Genomic DNA, 16,285 nt, shown 5'->3' with positions numbered 1-16,285 from the left:
CAACTCTCAGCCATTTCCATCATACGATCATCCAAGATGGCACGTCCGGCTCAAATCAAACATCCAGCAGTAACATCTACTGAGCTGCCTACCTTACACTCACCTCCGTCTCTCTCACGGTCAATCACTTCATATTCCTTGCCCTGCAAGAAAGATTCTCTACAGTCCAGTACTGGCGAGAGCATCAATGACCAAGTCCGCGACTACCACCACCAAGTCAAAGCAACTCTTACAAACATCCTCAACGACGACCGAGTAAAGCACAACCCCGACGGAACCCGATGCGTCCAGAAGATCCTCCTGGAGAATGAACAAGTCATGAGAAAACAACGGCGACATTCACTCAGCACATGTACCGCCAAGCGAACAATGCTCTTTTGAATCTGTACTAGCATAGCATACAAGAAACCAACCTTTTATCTTTCTTTTACCACCAGGGCAAATTTTATTAGTAGAAATTATTCCTCAGTCTCCGCAACAGCCCTCTCAATATCTCCAATCTTATGCTTCCCCAAGCGGAGCTTCTTCCTCAAATTCAACATCCTCACACGGTATGCTCGCTTCCGTCTCCGGGGAGGATAATTCACCGGACTCTCGCCACCAGTGAAAATAGCCATATCGTAGATAAAAGCGCCAAACAGCGCGCCACTGATATCTGCCATCCACGGACCCCAGACCCACCAGGCATGGGATTCGCGGAAGAGATGTCCGCCCCAGCCGGCCATTACAGCAACGAGTCGAGGGCCGAAATCGCGTGCGCAATTAAAGCAACTGATAAACGTCAGCTGAATCCTTTTTTTCATGAAACTATACATACCCTCCAGTATTATATCCCAAAGCAAGGATAATCACCGAAATCAGAATCCCAAGAATAAACGCCTGCATGCCCGCTCCCGGAGGCGCATTCGAGTCATCCCCCAGAGCGAGGATCGCACCGAAGAGAATCGCGCTACCGAGGAACTCGGTGAAGAACGCTGTTGCTGGATTCACGAATGGTTTGGGCTTGGTTATTAGTGCCTGCGCTGCGACGCTGGCGTTCTGAGGAACCTTCGCTACGGCCGCGACTTCCACGATGGCATCGTGGTAGATTGCATATGCGATTCCGCCGGCGGTGATAGCGCCGAGGAGCTGTGCGGCTATGTATATTATGCATCGTCGTGCGGGGAATCCTCGCCACACGGAGAGTGAGATTGAAATGGCTGGGTTCAAATGTCCTCCGGAGATACCACCGGTGGTATAGATGGCGACCATGAAGCCGAAGCCCCAGGCGGCGCTCTGGGCAGGGTATGAACCTGCCTGCCCTGACGAAGTGAAATTTGATAGCGTGGCACAGAGGCCGATGGTCATTGCGACGGTTGTCTGTTGGATTCGTTAGTTCGCTATCCCGGTTACATTCTCTAATGGGCTTATGACTTACACCGAGCCATTCAGCCAACGGCTCCCGAAACTTATGACGAATCTTCGACCATGTATTGAAAAAGCCATCTTCTTTTGGATCATTGACCCTCTTTACGCGAGCCTCTGCGGAACGCTGTTTCTTGGCTTCTGGGGATTCATTCGGATCTCCGTTTTGCCTGGCTTCTTTATCCTCTTTTCTATCTTCGGGCAATGCACCGTGTCGCATGCCGGGTCTCATGATATGAGGCAATGGCTGTGCCAAACTCCATGTTGGCGAGTCATCGGGTTGTCCGTATTGTGGGTTGTATGCCTGGTACTCATTATCCAGAAAGGGCGCATTGTTGGTATTGTTCGGGTTTTCGGCGCCGGACCCTGCTAGACTGAAGACTGGGTTTGAGCCCAGGCCTTCACATTTACTGCCTTCTTCTCGAGTGCCATCTGGTGCTTCGTATTCGGGGGTTTGGACAGTGTCTGTTTGTTGTTAATATTGCATTCTTACTGGTGGTTGATAGTACTGGTGGTCGATAGTAAGTATACCTTTAACTCCGCCGTTTTGGCCATTGTCCCTCGAGGACATGATATCTGCAAAGAAAATAGATAGAGAGCTTCGATCGAAAAAACGATATCTAATATGCGCATCGAAATTTTAAATGCAACGGTCGCAAGCTGTCAAAGCTTGTCGTCAATCTTGGAAGTGAAGCTCCACTCTTTCGTCACCGTTAGAAGCCTGTTGTGGGAACAGGGAACAATCCCAGAGAATTGATAACTTCTTCTGAGTCAATTGAGATTGAGAAGCCCTCATTGGCGGCAGTGAAGCCGATCTTGCCTAAGACTGGGCCAAGACTCACAGCGGTAGATCTTCATGTATAGAACGTGGTGATCGGCATCATGGCTTTCAGAAAGGGACTCATCCCCATAGCTGGAGGGTAGAGAGCGTGGTTATGCTAACTAATCCAGATTTTTCTCGTTGCTTTGGGCAATTGCAATCTCCTTTCTCCGAAAACCTGATTATCAGCGAGCTTGGTTACATTTAAAACTCGGCGTCGTAAAACTTTGGCTGGAGTGATATATCAAGCCTCAGTTATAGAACGGCAGTCACTACACCCATCTCTGTTTCTCTTGGATTCTCCTAGGGAAAGTGACGAAGAGAATGATATCTTAATATTTCTCATTGATCGTATCTTCATGCTAAATACGCAAAACAGGGTATAGACGAACTCACGATGCTAATATCCACAAATCCTCGCCATGCAATCAAATCATTGCGCGCTCTTCCACCCATATCTATGAAGGGAACCAGTCAGTAAATGCAATTTCGACGCAAATATAACGACAGATAGTAAAGAAACCGTTTTAACTCACCTCGATCTTCCCCATCTCACTTCCCTCCCGTCGCGCGACTTCCTTCGCCGAACTAATCAGCAAATCCAGATCCTCCTGGTCAACCATGGTAATCATATCCCCATCATCTTGCACCTTCAACTTGAGAGAATGATTAAAGCCGAATTTCTCACGAATGCGATTTTCGAATTCCGCGAACTCAATCGTCGGCCCAATCATGATATACCGGGTATCATCCGGGGCATGTACTTTTGTTCGGAATTTCTGAATCTCGGGTCTTCGCGGGTTCACGTTACGCGAATACCGCGCCGGAGAGCGTGTGCGCCGTTGCTGGCTTTTACTAGGACCGGCTGAAGCGCCGACAATCTCGAAGCCCCCGTCGTTGAGGGCTGTTGCATCGCATGGATCGCTGCCATATTCTTCCTCTTCGTCGATGTATTGCGGTGGTTGGTGGCGGGAACCTCGTCCCCAGCCTGCTTGCGCTAGATTGCGCTGACTGGAGTAGGGATCGTATGTGTCTGGGGATCCGTAGTCGGGTTCCAGGGGGAAGCTCTTGGTGTTCGTGTCGCTGAGGTTTCTGCGGTGGCTGGGTTGTTCGCGAGCCCAGCCGCTTCGACTGGGTTCTTGGGCAAATCCTCGCATGTTGCTTTGTCGCGTTGGCCCGCGTGGCTCTGATGCTGTCCGGGTGGTACCTATCCGTGGTTTCTCGGCAGCTGCTGGTTCTTGGGTGTTAGATCTGCGGTCTAAGCTGGCACCTGCACGGTCCAAGTCCAACCGTGGCGGCCGTGATGTTCGGAGAGATGATGATCGCTGATGCCCGGGGGCTGACTGACTTCCCGATGCGGACGCTGTGCTGACAGATCGATCATCTGGTGGTGGAGTTGGCGGGAATACGTTGCGATTCAGGGGTGGTTCGGACTGTTGGCGCGCACGGCTGGTGAGACTTTGGCGTACCAAATGGGATGCGGCAAATGGAACTCCTTCCCGGCCTTTAAAGGCGTCTTTGTCGATATTCAGTGGGTTCCATTGGTGATCTGATGACTGATTGCGATCTGATGCTGCTACCAGTCGTGCCTTGCCTAGGTAATCCTTTGTCTTGAGATTCTTGACTTTGGCTGCATTTGGTCGATACAGAACTCCCACGGGGATTGAAAACACTGTATATCCCTACATTTAGGTTAGCCCGTGTGCACGCAGAGGAAATGAGGCCGCTTACATCTGCATTTTCGCGGATAGCATCGTCAATCACATCGTGGTCCGGAGTAACCTTTTCCTTGGCAGCATACTCGAGGTCCTGGATGCCTGGGTTCATTTGCCGAAGGTAGATATAGCAGAGACCTCGATTAAACAAAACTTCGCATGAAAATAGACGGAACAGAAGACCCAATTGTTCATAGTCAATTGAAGTGTTCCCTCGCAGATACAGCAAAGTATCATTGAAGTTGGCTAATGCCTCTTCGAAGTCTCCCAGCAAGAAGTTAGATACACCTTGCTGGAAATATGCGATTGCCAAATACTGGTCTAGACTGACAGCACGTTGATAGCATTCTACCTGCATCAAGAAGGTTAGTAAGCTGTGAAGAAGAACGCTTTTCGCCAGCCCACTTACTGCTTTGTGATGCTCGCCCAGCGTTGCGTAGATCACACCGCAATTGAACAATATCTTTGATGTGTCGGCAATTTGGCCGAAGCAGCGCAGTGCTTCTTCAAACTCTTGATTGTCATAGGCGTCGAGGGCCTGCACCCATGTTTCAATTTCCTTTGTACCCTCCGCGTCAGCATGCTTGCCGTTCCATGTCAGCACCATATACCCTTACCTGTTTGAGCGACATCTTTCCGAGTCCAATCTCCAGCTAATCGCCCAGTCCTGTCGTGCCTAGATAATATAGACTGGGGAACGGGTTTGCACTCAAGCACTGCTTCCCATCCAACTCTCTAGGGCACGAGAATGGCTAAACCGTGGATACCCGCCAGTTTGTGAGGTCGCAACAGCTCACACCCCGGGAGAATACCAGTATTATAATCGTCGGCGCCAATGACCCGGGACTCAGTCGGTGTGACGAGAAAAACTTACGCTCGATGAAGGGGCGGCCAAGCGCAATATGATCGTATAGGGAGGAACGAGCTGCGGGGATAGGGCCGGGTTGGTGGCGGGATTCAGGAATAATCCCGTGCGATGTCTAATAGTGGGCCACGCGAGATTAGGAAGCCGTGAAGCCTATAGTTGAAATGTATTTATAGAATAATCGCTCAAAATAACCAGTGATATTGGCGTCAAAACAGGATTGACATCTGCGCTTTGGGTATCCGTGTGGCAGAGATGTGGTGAGGGGGTCGACCCAACAATTCGGACCCCATGAGGCAAAGGATTGTACTCTGGGATAGGGGAAGTCGAGGACAAAGAAAAAGAAAAGAAAAAGGCTGATGGGAGAGAGGGAAAAAAAATAAAATGATAAAAATAAAAGCAACGAAGACCCCAAATCTAAGAGACCTGCAGAGGGGCTGCACCGAGGGGCAGGGGAAGACGAGCTACTGGAAAGGCTAGTTAGACCGACAGAAAAGCGCCGAGAGGAGTGATGGGACAAAAATAACCCGCTCTACTGCAGCAATTATGCAGGTTGCGATCAATAGGATCGCGTAGATGGGTTTTCACTGTGCCGCCGAGCCTGTGAGTGGGCAGATTTACGACCTGGCACATATCATGATCGGTGACACGCCATGAAATTTGCTCCTCGGCTTATATTCCAGAGCATTAACTCTGGAGTCCGCTGGAATTGGATCATCACACGGACTTAGGACCCCGGTGCGGTGCGGGGGGAGATTGGACTCTGAGAATTTTAATCTGGTCTATCGCGTGGGAAGATGATGGTCCATTGGTGCGAAGCCCCCGGTCACCCTCCGCTCTTCCCCGCCACGGCGCTTGCAGTGCTTTATTTAGAGTTGAACAAGGTCCGTGGTATCGATTTCCAACATCTGGCTTCTGGTCCCTGGCCAGAACTCGAGATAGTGAGTTGATAGCCCTGTTGACGGTTGGAGATCACCGGGGCTATTTCCACATGGCCATACATACCCCTCAAGGCCTTTCCCATTTCGGGTTAGTGCTCACCACGCTCATCCCAAGTAAAATGAAGCGGCTTTACAGAAGAAAAGTGAATCCCGACAGGCCATCACCCCGTCTGATCAGATAACTTAATCCTAGGAGTTGAGTCCATTCCGATTCGACACATGGCAAACTAGTCCGTACCTCGTTATGAAATGACGTATCAAGGATAGTGCCCAGACCAGTTCCTATCGACTTGCCTCTTTTGTATCGCACATTTCCAGATGAGAGCCCATGGTCCCAATATTCCATTCATCTAGCATGCAACCAAATCAAAGCCTGACCACAATACCCAACCAGGGAGGAAATGCAATATCAATTGGAAACATGATATTCTCACCTGGCCCGCAACGTTCTATTTAACACTGGCCGTTGACTCTCCGTGGTTCATTGATACGGCCCGACCCGCAGAATCCAGACCTCGGAACTGTCATCCAGCATTACAACCTGGAAGCATCGATCAGAGGGGAACATCTAACCTTTGATCAGAGCCTCGCCAGTACTACCGACCCAAAGAAGCGATGATGCAATCTTCATACCTCTAGCCAGTTTGAGCATGACTTATATTGTATATCTGGAAGCACCTCGGTAGCTGGTATGATGTGTCATTGGTCATTGACGGTCACAGGCTTTAAAATATGCGTGGATGTATGGAGTAATTGGCGCTCGAATGCCGAATAGAGAGTGCACCGTAGGCTAACGTTCGCAATTACCTTTCGTTTGTAGGCTTATGGATAATGATGGAGGAATTCCAGTTATTGCATTGTGGGTCTTTCCAGATCTTTGTACGAAGCACCCTTTGCCGAAACTCCCTATCTCCGAAATCGGATCACGGAGATCAGATAGCTTGCAAAGAAAGTCGCACGAATAATAGGGGATACTGGTGTATCAAAGTGGTCAGGATCCCATGGGCATCTATATTTAGCTACTAGGGCCGCCAGTCTAGAATTCGATACCTCGAGAGTAGCCTTTGTGGGCATCCATTGATATAGATTTCAATGGTGTAATCAACTAGGTTAGTGTTGACAGGTGGGACATATTCCTTGAATCTTCCATAAGTACCAAGGCAATCACCGGGATTTCATTTAGAGAAAAACTCTACATGTAGCAGAGTCCAATTAAGGTCGAAGAGCCAGCCATAAACAGGCTGGGTTTGATTTTTTAACGCTGAAGATGAATATATAGATCGAGAAATTTAAGGTATACTAAAGCTTGGAGGTCATCTTGTGGCCCTTTTGGAGGAGGTCAGCGGCATCGTTGACGAGCTCATCAACGATAGCCTTGGCAGACTTCTTCTCGTTAACGACAGCGGCAACCTTACCCATCAGGAAGGGACGGGCGTTATCCAAAGCGTCATCATCAACATCATCAGGCAAGTTCTCCATATCGTGCTCAACAGGGATGATACCCTTGGCGGTAAGCTGCTTGATCTCCTCGCTGCGGTTCTCCTCCCAGTTGATAATGTAGGGGTTCTTGCGAACGCGGAGAGGACGGCCCTGTATCGCTTGTTAGCAATCTGATGATCTCAATACAAACATATTCAGGAGATACATACAGTGAAGATAATGGTACGGATGTTGTCCTCAAAGCCAGAGGTGCGGACAGCCTCCTGGTGAGCCTTGGGAGCACCGGCCTCATCAGACAGGATGAAGCGAGTACCGATCCAGACGGCAGAGGCGCCGAGCATCAGGGCAGCGGCGACCGAGTTACCGTTGAAGAGACCGCCAGCAGCGATGACCTGCACGGGCTGGCCGGTCAGGGGGCTCTTCTTGCCCTCGACCAACTTGGCAACGGTGGGAATGAGGACGGTAGTGGGGACATCACCAGTGTGACCGCCACCCTCACCACCCTGGGCGCAAATGATATCAACACCGACGTCAAGGGCCTTCTGGACGTGCTTGGGGTGACCAATCATGTTCATGCAGAGGATGCCAGCACCGTGAAGCTTTTCGACAACGGCCTTGGGGGGGACACCCACGGCAGAGACGAATAGGCTGGCCTTCTCCTGGATGATGATGTCAACAAGCTCACCGAGCTTGCCCTTGGTGTAATCGTAGCTGTTGGCCGAAACAAAGCGCGATTAGCCGATTGATCATAATTAAAATACACCGACGCGATCGCGGGTACTTACTTGGTCTTGCGGGCACTGCCACCAACCTGGGGAAGGAGGAGATCGACACCGAAGGGAGCGTTCTTGTCGTTCAAGTAGCTCTTGAGTTCGGCGACTTGTTCACGTAGCATCTCGGGGGTGTAACCAACACCACCGATAACACCGAGACCACCAGCGTTGGTGACCGCGGCAGCCAACTTGGGACCCGCAGCCACGTTCATGCCTGCCAGCAGGACGGGGTGGTTGATCTTAAGCAGATCGGTGATGGGGGTACGGATTTTCTCTGTGTTGCGACCATGGTTAGCAACATTGAACTTCACCTCCGCAATTGAGGCCATGTGGAGCCATCAGTTACCAGAGGATATCACATGCGAATTATTAAACAGGGGCAATGTAGGGGTATCACTTACGAGGAGAAGCCATTTTGAAATGATGTCAAGAGAGTGAAGATGGAGAAGAAAAGCTGGGGAAGAGGAGGTTGAGGCCAGCCTATAAAGAAAGGAAAGCCTCGGTGGTTCACAGACTCACAATCAGCCTCGGCCCAGACTGCCCAGGTGTTCCAAGGGTTGACCGAAGGAGTCACGTTACCCCAGCACAACTGCCGTTGCGGGGTTCCAGGCGTCTTCTTGGCACGGTCTCAGGCACATGCACATGTGGCATGTTGTGAGATTACAGAGGCCTTTTGTGCTTCTCATTTCATAAGTCTTTGTCTGTTTGCCTGGTTTGCAGTATCGCGATGCTCTTTATATACCAAGTGTAACATCATTTGACACACAGGGCCCGCCGCCCTTCACATTCAACTGGGATCAAGCCTATGGGCATAGCTTGAGGTAACTACGCATTTCTTCGTCATCTTGAAATCAGATTTCTGCATTCCAGATATCAAGTTTATCCCTTACCATCCTGGATCTTTCTTGACACTTGATAATTAGTTCATCAGAGTTATGACTTCAAGCGCTATCGATATCTATTATGTGGGGGAGATGGCAGCGGAGATTGCAACTGGGGCGAACGCACAGAAATTGCCCGATAGGAGAGGAAAACCGAAATGCACGGTGTACCCAGCGACCCACCTAGACCGATGGAAGAGATCGTGGAGTGGGCCCGCCAGGTGCTTAACTATATCGAGAACGGTCCTGAGGATCGATGTCACCAGATATAATTGTGCTATCCGCTACGACGCGCTCAATGCCCCACGGGGTAACAGCCAGGAGATAGCTAAAGTGCTCGAGGCGCTGACCAAGATCAACGTCGACACTGAACGTCGGAATCGGCGAATTAACACGATCGAAAACATAATGAGCGCCTCATTGATGACTCTTTCCTCTTTCCACTTTAGTGGCAGACTCCGCGGCAGCGTGGCACGACTTTCGTGCCAGTGACTGGCACCGCGGTTTGGTCAGGTAGGCGGCACCGATGACCCATAGCAAGGGCACATTGTCTCCCGGGGTGATGAAATCGAGCTCCGTGTGGACCGAGAGGTGATAGTGAAGGTAGGGCCAAATTGCGCATAAATCTGGCGACTTTCATTGAAGCAGATTATGGAGCGTGTGGAACGACAAAGAGCGATAATTACTAGACGAAAGGGGTCTCCGGCTCTAGCTAAGGGGGCAGCCGTTGCAGCACTATGATCTCATAGTAGTGTATGATCCAGTCCTGTGGAACGAAATTAGGGCACTTCAGGAGACATCCTTCCAGGCGGGAAGTGGAGGGCTGATTTTCATAGTTGGATAGAGCACCACACCTGATATTCTGTTTCCCCATACCCTCCATCAACCCTTTTTCTCCGCCGAGCTGTCTTCAATATCTCATAGTTGGGTCTTCATAGATACAACTGTCTCTGAATTGTTAGATATTTCCCAATGAAATGGTATTCAAGACCATATATAAAGACCATTACAGGCTTGGCTGTCCACAACACAACCAGAGGATGCTAGCACCCGCCTATCCAATACCCGCGGCAGTCCCCAGTGCTCGCCGTTGTTGCCAATTCTCCTCCTTTCCAGAAGACTCAAGAGCACCTACTCATGGATACTCTACGCCGGTTCGGCTCCACGGCTGACGTACAGTCCAGCCGGGCCTTGGACTCGCCTGAGCAGAATATTTTGGATCCAGATACGCTGGCAATACATCTCACTATTCTACATTGGAGATGTAGGCAATCACAAGATAGGCACACTCTGCTGATTATGAAAAACATCAGTAGGATCCACCGCCTTCTTGATGCGCTTGAGGCGTTCGAGATTCTGTCCGTAGTACGCAGGCAGGGCTTCGTCGTTGGACTCCCTTGGATCCACATTCCCCGCATATTGGCCGTAATATGCATCGGGGTTCCCACTGGTCAACAGCTGGCTCAGCCCATTCAAAAATTGGATCGTCGTGTCCGTCAAATTACCGCTAGTGCGGGCAAAGGAGAACACGAAATAAAGCACGTCACGGTGAGGATAGGCCGCATCCGATGGCGAGAAATCTCCCACCGCGCCACCGAGGCCATTGAAGTTCACGGCATACAAATCAGTTCCGTTCTTCGTGTTGGCCAGGTAATTGAGAACGGAATGAATGGTTGATTGGGGGATGAGAGTCTGCTCGGTGAAAACAAGAGATTTGGCGTAAAAGTGTGATGGAGAAGCGATGCCGGCGGCGCTGACTGCCGCGTCTAAGGACTTGGACACCTCGAGGAAGCTTGTGTAGGCCTTGGCTTCTGTGACCTGTGGAGGCGGTGCAAAGTGGCTGGTGAGGTTGAGCGCCGCAAAGTCCGCCTCGCTGCCGAAGTATACACCTGACAGCACCATGCTGCTCGCGGTGACGGTCAATCCATAAGACATTTCACGTGGCAGAGACCCGATAGCGAGCAGTTGCTGCCAGCTCTTGAATATTTCCACTTGGGACTCCACATTCTGTTTCGTCCAGACATACGTATATCTGATAGTAGAAGGAGGTACTGGCACAGTACGAATGGCGAAGTCGGTCACGATGCCGATGCTTGAGCCGGCGCCGCGGACGGCGAAAAATAGATCCTCGTTTTCCGATTTGGATGCCCGAACAATAGATGAGTTGGCGAGGACCACTTCTACCTCTTCCACGAAATCAACGAGCAGCCCCAGCTGGCGCGACGCAGCCCCTGCACCTCCAACTGTGGCATGGCCGCCCAAACCGACATCGAAAGTCTCCCCATGCGGGGCTTGTCGTCCTCCATTGTTGTACATCAGCTCTGTCACTTGGCCAAGATGGTTCCCAGGTCCAAAATTGGCAGTCCAGGTAGTGTCATCCATGCTGAAATGCTGAAGGTTCTCCAAGTTCACGGAAAGCTGGCCAGTCGTGGATCCGTAATTTCCATAATTATGGCCTCCACTCTTTGCTTGAACCTTTAACCCTGCATCCACAGCACATCTAACGGCTGCTGCTACCTGTGCTGCATTTTGGGGGAAGACAATCGCTGCAGGTGTCGTGAGAAGATCGAGATTATACGGAGCGACCAGAGCGGAATAGTTGACCTGACTCGGGAAGGCCACACCACTCGAGTTTCCCCCAACCGATGCCAGGAGACATGTTGCAAAGGCGCCGGCAAGCATCATTATCCAGGGATATTGGTAATTCGTGGGTAACCTTGTCCGTTTGATGCACGCGTTGACCTTTTACATGCTGCTTCGTTTCTGCCCCCAAACAACACAAAATTATAACTCCGGACTCCGAACTCTCAGAAAATGACGAAAACTCCGAAGATGAGAGGCGCTAGTCTACCATGACTAGGAGGAACTCCGGTGAGGGCGGTTTCCATTTGCCAACTGCAGTCAGCCATGTCTTACCCCTTTTTGCTTAAGAACAAGAAGTATTCGTACGTTTGGCATTTGTTTGCCGAATCAATTCTTCTCAGCGAGACACTTGCCACCAAACACCTTGAATGGCAAGTGTTAAGCCAGGAGCTACCCGGGTCGCGAGTACATAGTAGTAGAGGTATTGATTAACGTCCGGCGACACGGGCGTAGCCCGCGTCCCTGAGACCTGCTATGAGATATTGGGACGTGCTAAGCTATGGAGTCATGTACAGAAGTGCAGCCATAGAGAGCAGCTCATCCATGATGACCCATCCTTGAGCCCAGGTCACGATATTTCCGCGGAAGTGAAAGTGTGGCCCCAAGGAAGCTTTTGATACGCCCTCGACCCACTAAGCGCTGAAGAGCGCCCAAAACTTAACATTCCACAAGGCAATTAGAGAGAGGATCTTATTTGATGTGAGTAATGCAGAGGCGGTTACGCTACCACTTGTTTGACAGCTCAAACGAGTGATGAAACTTGGCACCGCTTTCGCAAGGCAGCCTTTGTCCACGAATACAACATGAGTACCAGTAGCAGGGGGCTTTACCTACACTAATGTGTATGACCGCAATAAAAGAAGCCTTTTAGTCCAGCTGGGCCCGAGCGTGGTATTCAAACGACTCACACCAGGCGAAAGGGGCGAGCGAGCAGAATTGGCAATTGGCGTAAACGGGCTTACGTCGATCGATGCGTTCGGGAAGTCAATCAGAACAGCTTTGCGCTCGTCAGATCGCCCCGATAGTGGCCTTGGCTTTTTCTGATTCGTCAAGACTGCAACTGTGTGGTGCCTACACCGGCGACGCTTTGCAAGAATGCGGACCCCACGCGGGCTCTCGGAGACATAAGTCGTTGCCTCGCTACTGCAACGCCCGGATTCGCCGAGGAATGCTTGTGAATCCTGAATGAATCCTTCTGCTGACTTGCAGCCAGACCAAAATCTTACGGGCGGGAGTCCTGCATAAAGCCCGTCAATCACACAACCCACATGTCTCAGATTGCTCAGTGCTGCTGTCCCCACTGGCCACAGCTATCGAACCGGATCCTGCCCAGGCTCTACCAGGCTTTTGCAAGACTACACATGATGTGGGGCTTTACATCTCTGTCCACGCGTCGGCAGGCAGGAACAACCTCAATGTTCTCGCCATTGCTTCGCAAAAGGACGAGAGAAAATGGTGCAACAAGGAAGTGCCTTGGCGCCACTCATGTGAGAAAACTAGTGTGCTGAGGAATATGAAGCGAAGTTGCCACGATGTCGCCATGGACAGATTAGAAGACGCCCAGGGGAATGAGGCGCTCAGTCGAATCTTGATGAGCTCCGCTGTGGACCCTATTGCCCACGGACATCTAACACGGAGGCCTCGTGTAGGCATCTACAATCATGCATCTCTTGTCTCCGAACCAAAAGTCCCCGTACCCTGCCAGCCAAGGCCAAGTGATGCACATGGGATTACCCGCATGAGCTAGTAATAAATCTCTTATCTGACGAGGACAATAATGAATTCAATCCAGTATTGGTGATGAACTGATCGTTCAACCCATCATAGTACTGGTATTACGATGGAACTAAGCTTAAAAAGGTCAATGGCAGCATTGAGTTTGGTGGCTGTTCTCGCCCGTGAGAGGGTACGGAGTACGGAGTATAGCGCGTCAATTGCGTCTTTGGCAGGATTTTGCTCTATAACTTGCTGTGCTCCGTGTCCTTTTCCGAATTCTGCACACTTTGGTAAGCACGAGGAAATCACAGCTTTTGCCAGGTTGGCCCCATGTCTAATTCGGCCCTCACGCACGATTGTTATATATTCGGCCTTAATCTATTCATCTGCACATCCCGCAGGAAAGGCTTAGTTGCTTAATGCGGTCAGACCCATATCAAATTTCTCAGCCTGGACACACCATGTCGAGACAACAGTCGGGACTGGCATGTGAGGAATGCCGCAGACGAAAGGCACGCTGTGATCGAATGCGCCCACAGTGCGGTATCTGCGTCGAGACTGGCAGAACATGCATTGTGGTGAGCAAGAGATCTCCAAGGGGACCGAAAAAAGGTCAATTGAAGGACTTGTGGTCCAGAGTGAGCAAGTCAGACCTATTTTCGGGTTTGTATGATGCTTACTGACTGAGAGAATCCTTGTAGCAATGCTAGAGCAACGATTGACCGACAACGGCGTCTCTGAGGTCGACCTCTCACTGGAGTCCAATGAAGCAAACCCAGAGCGAGACACGTCGGAAGAGTTGGGGTTGTACGAAGACATCGTGATGGGTATGAATACGGAAACGTTACAAATGTCGGATATCACTCCCAGTGAAATACCTCCAGGGTTAGATTGGCCATTTGGATTGAATGATGGCGGTGGTAAGGAGTGGCCGGGGTTGGGGGATGTAGGCGTGGTGCCCAATATGAGCAACATGACACTCCCAATAACGGCCATCTCGACATCCCACACTGCAATGTCGATATCTGGATGTGATGGAGAGCTAGAGATGTCCGATCTCACGCAAGCGGATCTGTGAGTCCCACAACCACTATCAGGAAAGCCAATGTCTGACATCGGGTTTGAACAATAGGGATCTTCTATACTTCGAACGAGTTCATTCAATCGCTCCCATGATCCATAAACAACGCTATTTTGCATGGGCTAGCGACCCCAGCGTCTCACCTGCCCGTTGCTGCCTACGCTCTGCAATGAGAACCGTCGCTGCTGCAATGTCATCTCAGTTTTGCATGTTCACAGATGCCCTTTACGCCAGAACTCGCCGCCTACTCGAGGCACCAAGCGTCGGTGATACCGGCTTGCCTTGGATGACTCGAACCAGAGACCCCCATGGCCTAGTCGAGCACGAGCGCATCCAAGCCTGGCTTTTGCTCTCCTATTGCGAGTTTCTACGAAAGCCAGAGCAACAGGCCCATCTCACAGCCGAACGCACTTTGCGGCTTCTGCAGCTGTCGCGCCTAGCTGATCTGGATGTTCACGATGGCAATGGCTCAGCCATTGGGCACTCAACTTCTTGTTCCCCAAAGTTCTCGCCTGTTCCACAATTATTAGCAGATGAGGCCTGGGTAGAGACCGAAGAAAAGCGACGAACACTTTGGGCGGCATTTGTACTCGACCGGTTAGCTAGCATGCTGAACGACCGCCCGGTAATGCTACACGAAGAGATAGTGTGTGTATCCGGCCATAGAATGGGAATTTTATGTGTTGACTTTTATTCTTAGATCTGCACTCGCCTGCCAATGCCAGAGGAAGATTTTCAAACTGGCCACCAGCCTACCCGCATGGGATTTCTGCTCGAGACCATGAGCAACGCCGAGGATTGCGCATCCCTACCTTCCTTTGCCAAATGTGTCATTCTGGCGAATCTTTTTGGACGATGCGTGGCACACCGCCGCCTAGCCCAGTCGGTTCCTCTCTGTGCCTCCGAGACAGAATCAAAAGACTTCTGGATGCGACACGAGTCACTCGCAGCAGTAGCGGCGGTGATAACACAGGCGAGACCGATATCCCCGGTGAACAATGTTGGCGTGTCTTCAACCCCAAAATGTGACCCTATGGATGCCTTCAATCGGATCCTGACGTGCAATGCATATATATCGCTCAGTGAAACGGCCGAAGAAAAGCCGCGGCGAACGATTGAGGACCAGATGCAAGCTTTGAAATATAAACAGCTTGCATATCAAGTCGCGCTGGACGCAGTTGCGCTTATTCAAAACGCACCTCGGATTGCTTTCTTAAAGGTAAGACCTGCCTCCCAACTGCGATGACTAGCTGGGACCGTCGAGCCTCAAAGCATCAAATTCTAATGTCTATTCGTGTTTGCTAATTGCCTGCAGAACCATCCCTTCCTTCCAAACGCAATATCGCTGCTTGTCAAATTTCTCAACGCCACAGCGCCCCATCCTACCAGCACGGACCAAATGGAATATGGCGGCGTTAACAGCTTACTTGTAGCTTTGGGATATCTCAGCGATGTCAATAATCTGGCACGGGAGGTTTTGTTAAAACTGAATGTCGATCTGGGAGCTGGTATCTTATCACTAAGGCCTGGCTGATTTAACGACTGCCCATACCTTATGGAGTAAGTTTTTGTATGATAACTGGGTCAATTCGTAACGCGTTGTAACACGCCAATATACTCGGCCCTGAAGCTATGAGACCCTTTCAACAGCGTTCTCTAGGATAGATCTTCAATCAATGCATTCAACTGGCTGCCTCGGTACTAGCACGGAAATCTCCGGCCTGAGATTACAGAGAAAACGAGATATAAAATGATCTCTGTAAGAATGTATGGAAGTCTCTAAAGATCACAGTGATATCTGGATTTAAACTGCTATTTATGCTTCGTCAGCTAGCTCATCATGTCCCTAAAAACCCCTTATTTTCATAGGTTTAGTTGTAGCAGCTTCTGTGATATACTTTCTAGGATCTGTGGACTTATCATCATACTGGAGTGCATACCGGAGTATAACAGAGCTCCTTGTCAAACTGGGGGTAGCGCTGACTAGCCCCAAAAGAGGGCCCCGG

At 50.5% G+C, this 16,285-nt stretch overlaps 6 protein-coding genes across 6 annotated transcripts; 2 read left to right on the top strand and 4 right to left on the bottom strand.

Annotated features, from left to right (window-relative positions):
• Nucleotides 1-36: 36 nt before the first annotated feature.
• Nucleotides 37-381, top strand: N7457_002108 (uncharacterized protein; the record flags this gene model as incomplete). The annotated part of the gene is made up of 1 exon (XM_057173154.1): nt 37-381. The coding sequence occupies one exon, from the start codon at nt 37-39 to the stop codon at nt 379-381; it is 345 nt and encodes a 114-aa protein (XP_057033305.1).
• Nucleotides 382-458: 77 nt separating this feature from the next.
• N7457_002107 (MIP/aquaporin family protein) lies at nt 459-1,975 on the bottom strand (the record flags this gene model as incomplete). The annotated part of the gene is made up of 4 exons (XM_057173153.1): nt 459-771; nt 818-1,359; nt 1,418-1,869; nt 1,936-1,975. The coding sequence occupies 4 exons, from the start codon at nt 1,973-1,975 to the stop codon at nt 459-461; spliced, it is 1,347 nt and encodes a 448-aa protein (XP_057033304.1).
• Nucleotides 1,976-2,652: 677 nt separating this feature from the next.
• On the bottom strand, nt 2,653-4,571 carry N7457_002106 (putative PB1 domain protein; the record flags this gene model as incomplete). Its single annotated transcript, XM_057173152.1, has 5 exons — nt 2,653-2,682; nt 2,761-3,906; nt 3,956-4,291; nt 4,349-4,498; nt 4,557-4,571. The coding sequence occupies 5 exons, from the start codon at nt 4,569-4,571 to the stop codon at nt 2,653-2,655; spliced, it is 1,677 nt and encodes a 558-aa protein (XP_057033303.1).
• Nucleotides 4,572-7,044: 2,473 nt separating this feature from the next.
• N7457_002105 (nitronate monooxygenase) lies at nt 7,045-8,372 on the bottom strand (the record flags this gene model as incomplete). The annotated part of the gene is made up of 4 exons (XM_057173151.1): nt 7,045-7,335; nt 7,395-7,896; nt 7,971-8,232; nt 8,360-8,372. 4 exons carry the CDS (start codon nt 8,370-8,372, stop codon nt 7,045-7,047), a joined length of 1,068 nt encoding a protein of 355 aa, XP_057033302.1.
• A 1,739-nt stretch (nt 8,373-10,111) lies between these two features.
• Nucleotides 10,112-11,524, bottom strand: N7457_002104 (uncharacterized protein; the record flags this gene model as incomplete). Its single annotated transcript, XM_057173150.1, has 1 exon — nt 10,112-11,524. The coding sequence occupies one exon, from the start codon at nt 11,522-11,524 to the stop codon at nt 10,112-10,114; it is 1,413 nt and encodes a 470-aa protein (XP_057033301.1).
• Nucleotides 11,525-13,659: 2,135 nt separating this feature from the next.
• N7457_002103 (uncharacterized protein) lies at nt 13,660-15,786 on the top strand (the record flags this gene model as incomplete). The annotated part of the gene is made up of 5 exons (XM_057173149.1): nt 13,660-13,861; nt 13,900-14,272; nt 14,331-14,925; nt 14,980-15,498; nt 15,595-15,786. Coding segments are annotated over 5 exons (1,881 nt in total), but the record flags the coding sequence as incomplete, so codon positions are not given.
• Between the last annotated feature and the right edge of the window lie 499 nt (nt 15,787-16,285).

The sequence above is a fragment of the Penicillium paradoxum genome (genome assembly GCF_028828445.1).
Source record: "Penicillium paradoxum strain IBT 22861 chromosome Unknown utg000003l_segment0_segment0, whole genome shotgun sequence".
Taxonomy (NCBI): Eukaryota; Fungi; Ascomycota; class Eurotiomycetes; order Eurotiales; family Aspergillaceae; genus Penicillium; species Penicillium paradoxum.
Note: the sequence above shows the minus strand (reverse complement) of the source record. Positions and strands in the feature narration are given on the sequence as shown.